Source organism: Somniosus microcephalus, chromosome 9 (assembly GCF_052327205.1).
Source record: "Somniosus microcephalus isolate GS21.2 chromosome 9, FLI_Smic_1.0, whole genome shotgun sequence".
Classification (NCBI taxonomy): domain Eukaryota; kingdom Metazoa; phylum Chordata; class Chondrichthyes; order Squaliformes; family Somniosidae; genus Somniosus; species Somniosus microcephalus.
Window position 1 is genome coordinate 174,566,661 of NC_140995.1, and position 16,537 is coordinate 174,583,197.

At 46.3% G+C, this 16,537-nt stretch overlaps 1 protein-coding gene across 2 annotated transcripts in view; it reads left to right on the forward strand.

The window, feature by feature from the left end:
* The first annotated feature begins 620 nt into the window (after positions 1-620).
* aldh8a1 (aldehyde dehydrogenase 8 family, member A1) overlaps positions 621-16,537 on the forward strand; it is a 78,685-nt gene continuing 62,768 nt past the window's right edge. Inside the window, exon 1 of one of the 2 annotated variants that reach the window (XM_085997561.1) lies at positions 621-864. In XM_085997561.1, coding sequence (XP_085853687.1) covers positions 718-864 — 147 coding nt within the window. In that variant the 5' untranslated portion in view covers positions 621-717. The remainder of the gene's footprint in view (positions 865-16,537) is intronic. The other variant, XM_085997562.1, reaches the window with a different exon arrangement.

Sequence of the window (16,537 nt, forward strand, 5' to 3'; positions counted from 1 at the left end):
CTCCGGTTTCCTCCCACAGTCCAAAGATGTGCGAGTTAGGTTGATTGGCTATGATAAATTGACCCTTAGTGTTAGGGGGATTAAATACGTGGGGTTACGGGGATAGGGTGGGATATGTGTCGGTGCAGGCTCGATGGGCCGAAATGGCCTCTATCTGCACTGTGGGGTTTCTGTGATTCTGTGAAAATACACCTGCTTTGATGCACCCGTCTCACTGTTTCTGACCATGAACCTCACTCCTAACATTTCACTAACGTTCACAGCTTTGGATCTAGTTGCGTATAATAATCTCAGACGCTACCGAGAAAAACAAATTTCCTGAAAATACGTATTCTCCTCAATTAAATTGCATTCCCTTGTCTGATTTTCTCGCATTAGTTTCCCTGGGGCTCCAGGCTTTGAACATTGAACTCTTCCTGAGCCCAGTCCTCGCCCCCTGGAAGGGCCAATGAAAGGAGCGAGAAGAATGGACCGACACTCAGTGAGTGAAGCGGAGTGGGCCGCCCGGAGCCCGCCTCTCTCGCCGCCCATTGGTGCGCCGAGAGGTTGATTGACGGCCCTGATTGAGGTCGGGGGCCGGTGAGTGGATGCCGCAGACATCGCTCACCGAGTCTGCTGGACTCAGCAGCGCCGAGCCCTTGAAAGGGGGCGGTTGTTGTTCTGGTGGTGGTTGCATCGCGCGTTGTGTCTGAGCTGGTGTGGAAGCAGCGAGGAACCATGCCCAAAATGGCTCACCAGAGAACACACTTAATGCTGGAGAATTACATTGGAGGGAAATTTGTTGCGTGCTCTAGACACCTAGATTCCTATGATCCTTCCTCCGGAGATGTGTACTGCAGAGTCCCAGACAGCGGTAAGGAGGAGGTGAGGCTTGTCCAGTGCAGACAATACAGTATGTCTGTCAGCTCATGTAAAATTGTAATAACATTATTTCATTATATTTGCAAATAGAATACCCCCCCCCCCCCGAAGTTGGTGACAAAATGATTTCAGTCTGTCTCCGTACAGGGTATATTGTAGTTCAGATGTTAACCTGATTATTGATTTTTGTAGCGTACACGCTATTATATTTATTGTATCGTCCCAGGAGGTGGTCAGTCTATTCTAATGCAAAGTATTTAATCTTACAGCATTAAACATTGAATATTAACTTAAATAAAACACTAGGCTTCAGTTGGTATTGAGGAGGTGGCTTAAGTCAATCTAGTAGGAGTATGTAGCTATTTTTAAATAGTAACCTGGTTATTACAGCAATGGTGTATCCAAATGGTGTATGCAAAAACAATGACTAAGACTAAGAGTCTGGTCGAATATTAAGTTTGTATTAAAGAGCTTCTAAAGCATGTTACAATTGAGGGGGCATAAATTACAAATTAAATATTACATCAAAAATTGGTAAGATATCAGCCTGGTTCAGGATAAGGGTTCTGAAATCTTGTTCCAGATAAGCATCTGTTGGCATTGTATTGAGACTTGTCAGTCTCATTGCTGTCATCTGAGATGGGAAAGAAAGCAAAACTAGCTGGCGGGGGAGATCCTTTCTGTAACACTTTCTGATGTGTTGATCAAGGAATGGCATTGACGACAATTGTGGCACTGTCTATCAGCTGCATTATGACCAAGGATAATGTAGATGGAGACCATTAATATGAATCCCGAGCCCAGAGCCATAAATCTGAATCTCAGCTTTGACAGCTTCCAGCATTCCTCAGTCAGATTGCTGGATGAGGTACTGAGTGACCGACAAAAGGCCCACTGGACTAGACCCAACCTGCTATCAGACAAAGGCAAAGTAACATTGATGCTACCTATGGAGAAAGGGGTGACTGTGGCCAAGAGAAGGCAGTGGTAGGGATATTATTGAAAATAACATTTATTGTAATGTAGGAATGAAGGACTGGATCCAAACAGTTTAAAACAGGAATTTCTACAAGTGGTGAGTTCTGACATTGGGGAAGTATGAACTCTTCTGATTCTGCTTCATATCTGTGGTCAGGAAATGCTGAAACACTTACCACATTTACCAATTCTAAAGAAATACTTCAACTTACTATGGGATATCATGTGATATCATGGTTTGGACCATGATTTTAAAAATTTATAGTTTTGACAAATAATGTATCTATCTGTAAATGGTACATAATTTAAACCATAAGCTGCATTGATATGTAAATGAAAGCAGGATGTACAGGATAAAAGATTCCAGAAACTCACCAGAAGCCACACCTCAGCTTCCACTGCCAATTTGGAATTGATGTGCAGCTTTTATATAAATTGGGAAAAGGAAACATCATGGCCACGAGAAAGAAAGGCAGGAACAAGAGTGATTGACACAAAACTTTGATTCCAAGCTACACAAAAGCTGTTCCGGTAAGTGGAACAACATTCAGATTGTAAACGTCATTAAAGTTAAATTAAATTATATTCACTTCATAACTTAAAGTACACATGAATATCTGCAAGAAGTAATGGAATGCAGTAGCCTTATTGCCAAGTGTTGAAGTAGTACTATATAAGTTAATGCCAGATAAAAGCTTAAAATATGAGCTGTATTTATGTAGCTATAGTATTAATTGTGAGGGAGATAAATGCTAATATTTGAATGGCAGATTGCAGTCACACTGAGTACATGTATTTATTTACAGATTTCACATGTCATTGGCAGAAGAATTTTGGGAGAAATCTTCAGTGAAGATGGTGTTCACAGGGTCAGGATGGCCCTGTGCATTGGCACCGGATGATGCTCCAGTATTCTTCTCAAGGTGTCCCAACGCTGACTGTATGGAGGTCAGAGTGGTGACATCCTGGTGGGGTAAAGAAAATTAATAGAGAATTATAGGTTGAGTGGATTACATAGGCCAGAGAAATGCATGGTGTAACAAGCAGACTGCATAATATTGCTGGACAGTTTGTAAAGTACTTGTGCCCCCACACCTATGCTACACAGTGTCTACAATGTGTATCCAGCCTCCAACATTTCTAAATGCTCCCTCCTACTTGTGGTGGAGTTGAGTCAGCACCTGTAAACACTGGCCTATGTATCATGTGTGGGCCCTGGGGAGGACGCCATCAAAGAAGAGATTGCTTCTCTCCACATGACTATAGAATCCTAGGTTTGTTCAACCTCTATGGCTTCCTCAGCCAAAGAAGCTGTCCTTGCATTTATCAGACTCCTCCTTCTCTCTGATCTTGTTGTCCTGACCTAAGGACATCAATGTGGAAGAATCACCTGCTGAGATGTAGGGGCAAAATTTTGCTTAGTGGGACTATATACTGTACATAAATGAGGACTATATCATAAGAAGATTTTAAGAGTGTTAAACTTGAGAAAGCTGACTGTAAATTATGCAGATCTTAAAAATTAATTATGGACAAGAACATTTATGTGTGGTTTGAAGGTGTTGTATATAGATGATACTATAGTCCCAAACTAATAGAACATAGGATTTGAGCAAACAGTATAACACTGACTGGAATCACTGGAATCAGAAATTTGAGATTCACATTTCACAAGGCACAACACCTTTTGCTTTGGCCTTGTTCTGATCTGTTTTTGCATATCACTATGTTGGATTGTAGGGTTTTTTTTGTCCAGTGCTACATGGTAAACCTAAATGCTTTTTTTTAACAGTTTGTAATCTTCCAGCTGGTTTGGAAACATTTTGATTTTTGGCAATGATTTAGAAACCAGAATGACTACACTGAATGATGGCCACAGTTGTTTGTGTCTGGGAATGTACTTTGTCATTCTGTAAATTATTCTACAAGGATACATAAAGCCATCAAAGAGAATTCAGGTTTCCATAGTGTGTCTGTCATGGGAGTCATTTTTCTCTGTTTACTAACTGTATGAAGTGGAGAAAATTTGTCATTTATCTAAGTTAAGTCTCTTCATTCTGGTAGTCAAGATGACCATTGTGAGTTATTGCAGCTAAATACTGATTGATTGTCTTTTTTTGGCTGATGGTAAATTTTATGCCGCCATGGTTGATGATTTGTTGAAGAATACGGACAGATTTTTTTCCTTTAAAACCATCAGGTACATTTCTGCCAGAATCCTAGATGATAACGCCAGTGCTGGCCAGGGGTTGCAAGCCCTAACCGTCAAATTATACTACACATCTTGCAATCTTTGCAAAGTGATTTCTGCTTCAGAGCAATAAGAGATCATAGTGTAGCAACAGCCAAACCACTATCAGATCAGCATTTGACACTGAGCTTGGGAGCACCAAGAGAAGATAGGTTTGAACTGCTTGAGCTTTGCACCAGTGGCCGTTAAACGGCAATTGATGACAACCAATTTAAACTTTAAAATTGAAACATAAAAGGATCCCAGGAGTCCATTGATCCACATTTAAATTTTCAATGCCAAAAAAGAGCTGACTGTCCCATCACTGTCTTCTAAGATTTGAAAGTTAACAGGCATTTAGAGGCTGTGAACGCAGTTATGTATACATATGCAGGGCTCTGTTCCATTGACTGAAGAGTGGTGTAAGCTGGCAGTATAACTCTGATGTCCCTCACACACTCTAAAAGCAAATAATAGTGTCAAAAGGTACCTGCAACATAACTGCAGTATAATTTACAAGAACAACGAATTGCATTTATATAGCATCTTTAAAATAGAAAAATATTTCAAAATACTTTATATAGGCATAATCAGACAAAAATTGATATTGAGCCAAAGAAGGAGATATTTGGAGGAGTGACCGAAGGTTTGGTCAAAGTGTAAGATTTTAAGGAGGCTTTTAAAAGAGGAGATGGAGGTGGAGGGGTTTATAGTTTAGCATGATGTTTGGCTGAAGGCAAGGCCACCAGTGGTGGAGTGGAAGGAGTAGGGATGCATAAGAGACTAGAGTTGTAGGAACAGAGAGTACAATGAGAGGGGAGGGCGGGGGGTGTTGGGGGGGGGTGCGGTGGGGCCTATAAGGCAGGAGGTGGTTGCAGAGATTGGGAGGGGATGAAGGGATGTAAGCAGGAGGATGTGAATTTGAAATTGGAGGTGTTGGACTGAGAGCCAATGCAGTTTAGCAAGGATAAGAATGTTGGGAGACCAGGACTTGGTGTGGGTTAGGATGTGGGCAGCAGAGCTTTGGATGAGCTAAAGTTTGCGGAAGATGGGAGTCAAGCAGCAGAGCTTTGGAATAGAGTCATAGAGTTATACAGCACAGAAAGAGGCCCTTCGGCCCATCGTGTCTGCGCCGGCCATCAATCCCTGCCCAGTCTAATCCCATTTTCCAGCATTTGGTCCATAGCCTTGTATGCAATGGCATTTCAAGTGCTCATCCAAATGCTTCTTGAATGTTATGAGGGTTCCTGCCTCTACCACCCTTTCAGGCAGTGAGTTCCAGATTCCAACCACCCTCTGGGTGAAAAAGTTCCTCCTCAAATCCCCTCTAAACCTCCTGCCCCTTACCTTGAATCTATGCCCCCTTGTTATTGACCCCCCTACTAAGGGGAAAAGTTCCTCTTTATCTACCCTATCTATGCCCCTCATCATTTTGTACACCTCAATCAGGTCCCCCCTCAGCCTTCTTTGCTCGAAGGAAAACAACCCCAGCCTGTTTAGTCTTTCTTCATAGCTGAGGCGCTCCATCCCAGGTAACATCCTGGTGAATCTTCTCTGCACCCTCTCCAAAGCAATCACATCCTTCCTATAGTGAGGCGACCAGAACTGCACACAGTACTCCAGCTGTGGCCTCACCAGCGTTTTGTACAGCTCCATCATAACCTCCCTGCTCTTATATTCTATGCCTCGGCTAATGAAGGCAAGTATCCCATATGCCTTTTTAACCACCTTATCTACCTGTTCCGCTGCCTTCAGGGATCTATGTACATGTACACCAAGGTCCCTCTGACCCTCTGTACTTCCTAGGGTCCTACCACTCATTGTGTATTCCCTTGCCTTATTTGTCCGTCCAAAATGCATCACCTCGCACTTTTCAGGGTTAAATTCCATTTGCCACTTTTCCGCCCATCTGACCAACCCGTTTATATCGTCCTGTAGCCTGAGGCTTTCCTCCTCGCAATTTACCACCCCACCAATTTTCGTGTCATCTGCGAACTTACTGATCATATCTTTTACATTCTCATCCAAATCATTTATGTAGATCACAAACAGCAAGGGTCCCAGCACCGATCCCTGAGGTACCCCACTGGACACAGGCTTCCAGTCACAAAAGCAACCTTCGACCATCACCCTCTGCCTCCTGCCACTCGGCCAGTTTAGGATCCAACGCGCCAAGGCACCCTGGATCCCATGGGCTCTTACCTTCTTGACCAGTCTCCTATGCGGGACTTTGTCAAAAGCTTTACTGAAATCCATGTAAACCACATCCACAGCATTTCCCTCATCCACACACCTAGTCACCCCCTCGAAAAATTCAATCAGATTGGTCAGACATGATTTACCCCTGACAAAGCCATGCTGACTATCCCCGATTAATCCTTGCCTCTCCAAGTGGAGACTAATTTTGTCCCTCAGAATTTTTTCCAATAATTTCCCTACCACAGATGTTAGGCTCACTGGCCTGTAATTCCCTGGTTTATCCCTGCTACCCTTCTTGAATAATGGTACTACGTTAGCTGTTCTCCAGTCCTCTGGTACATCCCCTGTGGCCAGAGAGGTTCTGAAAATTTGTGTCAGAGCCCCTGCAATCTCCTCCTTTGCCTCACACAACAGCCTGGGATACATCTTGTCCGGGCCTGGGGATTTATCCACTTTTTGGCCTGCTAAAACCGCTAGTACCTCCTCCCTCTCGATGCTAATATGTTCAAGTATGTCACAGTCCCCTTGCCCGATTTCTATGTCTACATCGTCTTTCTCCATAGTGAACACAGATGCAAAAAATTCATTTAAAACCCCGCCTACATCATCTGGCTCTACACACAGATTGCCACTTTGGTCCCTAATGGGCCCTACCCTTTCCCTGGTTATCCTCTTGCCCTTAATATACTTATAAAACATCTTAGGATTTTCCTTTATTTTGCTCGCCAGTGTTATTTTATGGCCCCTCCTTGCCCTCCTAATTTCTTTTTTAAGTATGCCCCTGCACTTTTTATACTCCTCTAGGGCTTCCTCCGTCTTTAGTCTTTTGTAACTGCCAAAAGCCCCCCTTTTTTTCCTAATGCATTTTTGTATATCCCTTGTCATCCAAGGTTCCCTTTGCTTGTTGGTCCCACCCTTGACCTTTACAGGAACATGTTGGCGTTGTACTCTCTGTATTTCCCTTCTGAAAGTCTCCCACTGCTTTGATGTGGATTTTCCTATAAGTAGCTGCTCCCAGTCCACTTTGGCCAGATCCTGCCTTATCATATTAAAATCGGCCTTTCCCCAATTTAGAACCCTTATTTCCGGGCCGTCTTTGTCTTTTTCCATGACCATCTTAAATCTCACCGAATTATGGTCACTGTCGCCAAAATGCTCTCCTACTGACACTTCCACCACTTGCCCGGCTACATTCCCTAGAATTAGGTCCAGTACCGCCCCCTCTCTTGTAGGACTTTCTACATGTTGGCTCAAAAAGCTCTCCTGGATGCACTTTAAGAATTCTGCACCCTCTAAGCCTTTCAAACTCTGACTATCCCAATTACTATTGGGGAAGTTGAAATCCCCCACTATTATTACCCTATTATTTTCGCACTTCTCTGAGATTTGCCTACATACCTGTTCCTCTGTCTCCCCCTGACTGTTTGGGGGCCTATAGTACACTCCCAGCAAAGTGCTTGCCCCCTTTTTGTTTTTAAGTTCTACCCATATGGCCTCATTAGAGGAACCCGCTAATATATCATCCCTCCTTACAGCAGTAATTGATTCCTTAATTAATATTGCAACACCCCCTCCCCTTTTACACCCCCCTCTGTCTCGCCTGAAGATTCTATACCCCGGAATATTGAGCTGCCAGTCCTGACCCTCCCTCAACCATGTCTCCGTGATAGCAACAATATCGTACTCCCATGTGTTCAACAACAACTTCAGTTCATCCATCTTATTTGCAAGACTCCTTGCATTAAAATAAATGCCTTCCAGCCTTGCCATATTCCCTTTTGCCTTCACATATTTGCTCTGCCTTCCCAGCTGACTTGTTTTTTCCTCCGTATTTGGCTGTAAATCACCCCCTACTATAGTTCCACTCTGTATCCCATCCCCCTGCCAAGTTAGTTTAAACCCCCCCCCAGCAGTGCTAGCAAACCTCCCCGCAAGGATATTGGTCCCCCTCTGGTTCAGGTGTAAACCGTCCGACTTGTACAAGTCCCACCTTTCCCAGAAGCAGACCCAGTGATCCAGGAAACTAAAGCCCTCCCTCCTGCACCATCCCTTTAGCCACGCATTCATCTGTTCTACCTTCCTATTCCTATACTCACTAGCACGTGGCACCGGGAGTAATCCAGAGATTACAACCTTTGAGGTCCTGCTCTTTAATCTTCTACCTAGCTCCCTAAATTCTTGCTGCAGGACCTCATCCCTCTTTTTACCTATGTCGTTGGTACCAATGTGGACCACGACCTCTGGCTGTTCACCCTCCCCCTCCAGAATGCCCTGCAGCCGCTCAGTGACATCCTTGACCCTGGCACCAGGGAGGCAACAAACCATCCTGGATTCACGTCTACGGCCACAGAAACGCCTATCTGTTCCCCTTACTATAGAATCCCCTACCACTATTGCTCTCCCACTCTTTTTCCCCCCTTCCTGGGCAGCAGGAGCACCCCTAGTGCCAGGAAGTTGGCTGCTGCTGCCTTCCCCTGGTGAGTCATCCCCCTCAACAGTATCCAAAACGGAAAATCTGTTTGAGAGGGGAATGGTCACAGGGGTCTCCTGCACTACCTGCCTGCTTCTATTGCTCCGCCTGGTGGTCACCCATTTCCTATCTTCCTGTGCAGCCCTTACCTGCAGTGTGACCAACTCACTAAACGTGTTATCCACGACCCTCTCAGCATCGTGAATGCTCAACAACCCATCCACCTGCAGCTCCAGCGCCTCAATGCGGTCTGCTGGTAGCTGCAGATGGATGCATCTCCGGCACACGTGGTCATCAGGGGCACCGGCAGTGTCCCTGAATTCCCACATAGAGCAAGAGGAGCATATCACGGGGCTGGGCTCTCCTGGCATGACCTTCCCTTTAATTAATTTAAATTAATTTACTATCACCAATTAAAGATATCTCTAAGGCGCTTGTATAGTCTACCAACAGTCCCTGCTATACCAGAAAAGACCCTAGTAACTATAAACTACAGAGTTAAAGTTTAAAAAAGAGAAATACTCACCAACCAATCACTTACCTGCTCCCTGGTGACGTCACACTCTGATTACTTTTTACCTCTCTCCTCTGCTGTTGATTTGGTGTGCCTCGCTGCTCCCTCTGGTCGGGCCTCGTTGGTGGAGCCGGTTTTTATACCGGGCTCCGCCTCACCTCGCCTCGCTGCTCCCTCTGGTCGGGCCTCGTTGGTGGAGCCGGTTTTTATACCGGGCTCCGCCTCACCTCGCCTCGCTGCTCCCTCTGGTCGGGCCTCGTTGGTGGAGCCGGTTTTTATACCGGGCTCCGCCTCACCTCGCCTCGCTGCTCCCTCTGGTCGGGCCTCGTTGGTGGAGCCGGTTTTTATACCGGGCTCCGCCTCACCTCGCCTCGCTGCTCCCTCTGGTCGGGCTTCGTTGGTGGAGCCGGTTTTTATACCGGGCTCCGCCTCACCTCGCCTCGCTGCTCCCTCTGGTTGGGCCTCGTTGGTGGAGCCGGTTTTTATAGTTGAGTATGGAGGTGGCGAAACCATGGATGAGGGTTTCAAGAGCAAATAGGTGAGGCAGAGGCTGATATGGGCCCTCTCCCTGCCAACTGTCTGAGGCTGAACCAGACTGTTCACAACCTTGGTGTCATATTTGACCCTGAGATAAGCTTCGACCACATAGCCGCGCCATTGCTAAGATCGCCTATTTCCACCTCCGTAACATTGCCTGTCTCCGCCTTTGCCTCAGCTCATCTGCTGCTGAAACCTTCATCCATGCCTTTGTTACATCTAGACTTGACTATTACAACGCACACCTGGCTGGCCTCCCACATTCTACCCTCCGTAAACTTGAGGCCATCTAAAACTCTGCTGCCAATGTCCTAACTTGAACTCAGTCCCATTCACCCATCACCCCTGTGCTCGCTGACTTACATTGTTTCCCGGTTAAGCAGCACCTCATTTTTAAAATTCTCACCATTGTTTTAAAATTCCTCCATGGCCTCGCCCCCCCCATATCTCTGTAATCTCCTCCAGCCCTATAACCCCCCAAGATATCTGCGCTCCTCCAATTCTGGCCTCTTGAGCATTCCTGATTATAATCGCTCCACCATTGGCCACCATGCCTTCAGCTGCCAAGGCCCTAAGCTCTGGAACGCCCTCCCTAAACCTCTTTGCCTCTCTACCTCTCTTTCCTCCTTTAAGATGTTCCTTAAAACCTACCTCTTTGACCGAGCTTTTGGTCACCTGCCCTAACATCTCCTTATAAGAACATAAAAATTAGGAGCAAGAGTAGGCCATATGGCCCCTTGAGCCTGCTCCCCCATTCAGTAAGATCATGGCTGATCTTTGACCTCAACTCCCATCTGATCCCCATATCCCTTGATTCCCCAGAGTCCAAAAAGCTATCTATCTCTGTCTTGAATATACTCAACAACTCAGCATCCACAGCCCTTTGTGGTAGACAATTCCAAAGATTCACAACCCTCTGAGTGAAGAAATTCCTCCTCTGCTCAGTCTTAAATGGCCACCCCTTATCCAGAGACTGTGCCCCCTAGTTCTAGACTCTCCAGCCAGGGGAAACAACCTCTTAGCATCTACCCTGTCAATACCACTCCGAATCTTATATGTTTCAATGAGATCACCTCTTATTCTTCTAAACTCCAGAGAGTATAGGCCCAATCTACTCAATCTCTACTCATAGGGCAACCCTCTCATCCCAGGGATCAATCTATTGAATCTTCGCTGCAACGCCTGTAAGGCAAGTATGTCCTTCCTCAGATAAGGAGATCAAAACTGTGCACAGTACTCCAGGTGTGGTCTCACCAAAGCCCTGTGCAATTGTAATAAGACTTCCTTACTCTTCTACCCCCCAAGATATCTGCGCTCCTCTAATTCTGCCCTCTTGAGCATCCCTGATTATAATCACTCAACCTTTGGTGGCCATGCCTTCTGTTGCCTAGGCCCTAAGCTCTGGAATTCCCTGCCTAAACCTGTCCACCTCGCTACCTCTCTTTCCTCCTTTAAGACGCTCCTTAATACCTACTTCTTTGACCAATCTTTTGGTCACCTGCCCTAATTTATCCTTATGTGGATCGGTGTCATATTTTTTGTCTTAAAATACTCCTGTGCAGTGCCTTGGGACGTTTTACTATGTTACAAGTGCTATACCTCCTTGTACTCCAACCTCCTTGCAATAAAAGCCAACATGCCATTTGCCTTCCTAATTGCTTGCTGTACCTTCATGCTGTCTTCCTGTGTAGGACAGCTAAATCTCTCTGAACACCAATATTTAATAGTTTCTCACAATTTAAAAAATATTCTGTTTCAGGAACCCGCTGTCAAAACACGCACACTGGACTTTCCCGATGTCGGATCTGCCAGTGCTGAGCAGACCTGACAGGCAGTAGTGGTGGACCCAATTCAAATCATTAGTGGCTTGTTTACAGCCACTTAACAATGCTTTTTTCCCAGCTTTTTGAATTTGACAGGTCGCCCACCAGTTTCCCGCTGTGCCTAGACCTCATCTGTGAAGCTGAGGCAGGAGGTCATTGGCCATTGAATCAGCTGATGAGTTGACAGCTTCAAATGTCAAGTCAAAGCTCCCAGCTGATTGAGAAATGTTCCCTTAACCACTAGCTTCTCTAAACTGCATTTCCACTACAGATTCAGAATGCTGCAAGTCTTTACACAAGTCTCCATCCAGCTTGACCTCATTACCTCGCCCACCATTGACAGATGGCTTCTGTCATCTCTACTTCACCTGCCATCTATTCCATCAGCATTGGTGCACTTTATACTCTCCCACCTTGGTCCTCAGAACCCGAGACCTCTTCCACCTAAAAGGACAAGGGCAGCAGGCTCATGAGAACACCACCACCTCCAAGTTCCCCTCCAAGTCACACACCATCCTGACTTAGAAGTATATCGCTGATCCTTCATCGTCGCTGGTTCAAAATCCTGGAACTCCCTACCTAACAGCACTGTGGGAGTACCTTCACCACACGGACTACAGTGGTTCAAGAAAGTGGCTCACCACCATCTTCTCAAGGGCAATTAGGGATGGGCAATAAATGCTGGCCTTGCCAGCGACGCCCACATCCCACAAACGAATAAAATCCTACCACGATCAGCCCCAACACCAGCATCACCAGGCATACCAGAAGCAACAGGCACACCAGCAGCACCAACCTTATCCGCAATCAGCTGATGCTGCACAGGACATCCTGGATCACTGGGACTGCTTCTGGGGCAGGTGGGACTTGTACAAGTCGGACGGTTTACACCTGAACCAGAGGGGAACCAATATCCTTGCGGGGAGGTTTGCTAGCACTGCTGGGGGGGGTTTAAACTAACTCGGCAGGGGGATGGGATACAGAGTGGAGCTATAGTAGGGGGTGAGGTACAGCCAAATACGGAGGAAAAAACAAGTCAGCAGGGAAGGCAGAGCAAAGATGTGAAGGCAAAAGGGAATATGGCAGGGCTGGAATGCATTTATTTTAATGCAAGGAGTCTTGCAAATAAGGTGGATGAACTGAAGTTGTTGATGAACACATGGGAGTACGATATTGTGGCTATCACGGAGACATGGTTGAGGGAGGGTCAGGACTGGCAGCTGAATATTCCGGGGTATAGAATCTTCAGGCGAGACAGAGGGGGGGGTAAAAGGGGAGGGGGTGTTGCAATATTAATTAAGGAGTCTATTACTGCTGTAAGGAGGGATGATATATTAGCGGGTTCCTCTAATGAGGCCATATGGGTAGAACTTAAAAACAAAAAGGGGGCAAGCACCTTGCTGGGAGTGTACTATAGGCCCCCAAACAGCCAGGGGGAGATAGAGGAACAGATATGCAGGCAAATCTCAGAGAAGTGCGAAAATAATAGGGTAATAATAGTGGGGGATTTCAACTTCCCCAATATAAATTGGGATAGTCAGAGTGTGAAAGGCTTGGAGGGTGAAAAATTCTTAAAGTGCATTCAGGAAAGCTTTTTGAGCCAACATGTAGAAGGTCCTACAAGAGAGGGAGCGGTGCTGGACCTAATTCTAGGGAATGGAGACGGGCAGGTGGTGGACGTGTCTGTAGGAGAGCATTTTGGCGATAGTGACCACAATTCGGTGAGATTTAAGGTGGTCATGGAAAAAGACAAAGACGGCCCGGAAATAAGGGTTCTAAATTGGGGGAAGGCAGATTTTAATAAGATAAGACAGGATCTGGCCAAAGTGGACTGGGAGCAGCTACTTATAGGAAAATCCACATCAAAACAGTGGGAGGCTTTAGAAGGGAAATAGAGAGAGTACAACACCAACATGTTCCTGTAAGGGTCAAGGGTGGGACCAACAAGCAAAGGGAACCTTGGATGACAAAGGACATACAAAAATGCATTAGGAAAAAAAGGGGGGCTTTTGGCAGTTACAAAAGACAAAAGACGGTGGAAGCCCTAGAGGAGTATAAGAGGTGCAGGGGCATACTTAAAAAGGAAATTAGGAGGGCGAGGAGGGGCCATGAAATAACACTGGCGAGCAAGATAAAGGAAAATCCTAAGATGTTTTATAAGTATATTAAGGGCAAGAGGATAACCAGGGAAAGGGTAGGGCCCATTAGGGACCAAAGTGGCAAGCTGTGTGTAGAGCCAGAAGAAGTAGGTGGGGTTTTAAATGAATTTTTTGCCTCCGTGTTCACTGTGGAGAAAGATGATGTAGGCATAGAAATCGGGCAAGGGGACTGTGACATACTTGAACATATTAGCATCGAGAGGGAGGAGGTACTAGCGGTTTTAGCAGGCCAAAAAGTGGATAAATCCCCAGGCCCGGACGAGATGTATCCCAGGCTGTTGTGTGAGGCAAGGGAGGAGATTGCGGGGGCTCTGACACAAATTTTCAGAACCTCTCTGGCCACAGGGGATGTACCAGAGGACTGGAGAACAGCTAACGTAGTACCATTATTCAAGAAGGGTAGCAGGGATAAACCAGGGAATTACAGGCCAGTGAGCCTAACATCTGTGGTAGGGAAACTATTGGAAAAAATTCTGAGGGACAGAATTAGTCTCCACTTGGAGAGGCAAGGATTAATCGGGGATAGTCAGCATGGCTTTGTCAAGGGTAAATCATGTCTGACCAATCTGATTGAATTTTTCGAGGGGGTGACTAGCTGTGTAGATGAGGGAAATGCTGTGGATGTGGTTTACATGGACTTCAGTAAAGCTTTTGACAAAGTCCCGCATAGGAGACTGGTCAAGAAGGTAAGAGCCCATGGGATCCAGGGGGCCTTGGCGCGTTGGATCCTAAACTGGCTGAGTGGCAGGAGGCAGAGGGTGATGGTCGAAGGTTGCTTTTGTGACTGGAAGCCTGTGTCCAGTGGGGTACCTCAGGGATCGGTGCTGGGTCCCTTGCTGTTTGTGATCTACATTAACAATTTGGATGAGAATGTAAAGGGTATGATCAGTAAGTTCGCGGATGACACGAAAATTGGTGGGGTGGTAAATTGCGAGGAGGAAAGTCTCAGGCTACAGGACGATATTAACGGGTTGGTCAGATGGGCGGAAAAGTGGCAAATGGAATTTAACCCGGAAAAATGCGAGGTGATGCATTTTGGACGGTCAAATAAGGCAAGGGAATACACAATGGGTGGTAGGGCCCTAGGAAGTACAGAGGGTCAGAGGGACCTTGGTGTACATGTACATAGATCCCTGAAGGCAGCGGAGCAGGTAGATAAGGTGGTTAAAAAGGCATATGGGATACTTGCCTTCATTAGCAGAGGCATAGAATATAAGAGTAGGGAGGTTATGATGGAGCTGTACAAAACGCTGGTGAGGCCACAGCTGGAGTACTGTGTGCAGTTCTGGTCGCCTCACTATAGGAAGGATGTGATTGCTCTGGAGAGGGTGCAGAGAAGATTCACCAGGATGTTACCTGGGATGGAGCGCCTTAGCTATGAAGAGAGACTCTACAGGCTGGGGTTGTTTTCCTTGGAGCAAAGGAGGCTGAGGGGGGACCTGATTGAGGTGTACAAAATGATGAGGGGCATAGATAGGGTAGATAAAGAGGAACTTTTCCCCTTAGTAGGGGGGTCAATAACAAGGGGGCACAGATTCAGGGTAAGGGGCAGGAGATTTAGGGGGGATTTGAGGAGGAACTTTTTCACCCAGAGGGTGGTTGGAAGCTGGAACTCACTGCCTGAAAGGGTGGTAGAGGCAGGAACCCTCACAACATTCAAGAAGCATTTGGATGAGCACTTGAAATGCCATTGCATACAAGGCTATGGACCAAATGCTGGAAAATGGGATTAGACTGGACAGGGATGGATGGGCGGCGCAGACACGATGGGCCGAAGGGCCTCTTTCTGTGCTGTAAAACTCTATGACTCTATGACTATGACTCTATGACACAGGGCATCAGCAACCGACCACATTGCTGCCCGGGACGTCAGGGATGGCTTCACCATGGCCAGATTTACTTCACTTGATGCTGTACACTCTGGCTACCACATGATGCGCCAGTTTGGCACCACCCCATACCAACACCATAAACATAGAAACATAGATGATAGGAGCAGGAGTAGGCTATTCGGCCCCTCGAGCCTGCTCCGCCATTCAGTGCGATCATGGCTGATCATCCAAATTCAGTACCCGGTCCCTGCTTTCTCCCCATACCCCTTGATCCCTTTAGCCTTAAGAAATATATCCAACTCCTTCTTGAATATATTTAATGAATTGGCCTCTACTGCCTTCTGTGGTAGAGAATTCCACAAGTTCACCACTCTCTGGGTGAAGAAATTCCTCCTCATTTCAGTCCTAAATGGCCTACCCCTTATCCTTAGACTGTGACCCCTGGTTCTGGACTCCCTGACCATCGGGAACATCCTTCCTGCATCTAGTCTGTCCAGTCCTGTCAGAATTTTATAAGTTTCAATGAGATCCCCTCTCATTCTTCTAAACTCCAGCGAGTACAAGCCCAATCGACCCAATCTCTCCTCATACGTCATTCCTGCCATCCCAGGTATCAGCCTGGTGAATCTTCGCTGAACTCCTTCCATGGCAAGAACATCCTTCCTCAGATAAGGCGACCAAAGCTGCACACAATACTCAAGATGTGGTCTCACCAAGGCCCTGTACAACTGGAGCAAGACATCCTTGTTCCTGTACTCAAACCCTCTCGCTACGAAGGCTAACATACCATTTGCCTTCTTAACCGCCTGCTGCACCTGCATGCTTACCTTCAGCGACTGGTGCACAAGGACACCCAGGTCTCGTTGCACTTCCCCTTCTCTCAATCTACTGCCATTCAGATAATAATCTGCCTTTCTGTTTCTGACACCAAAGT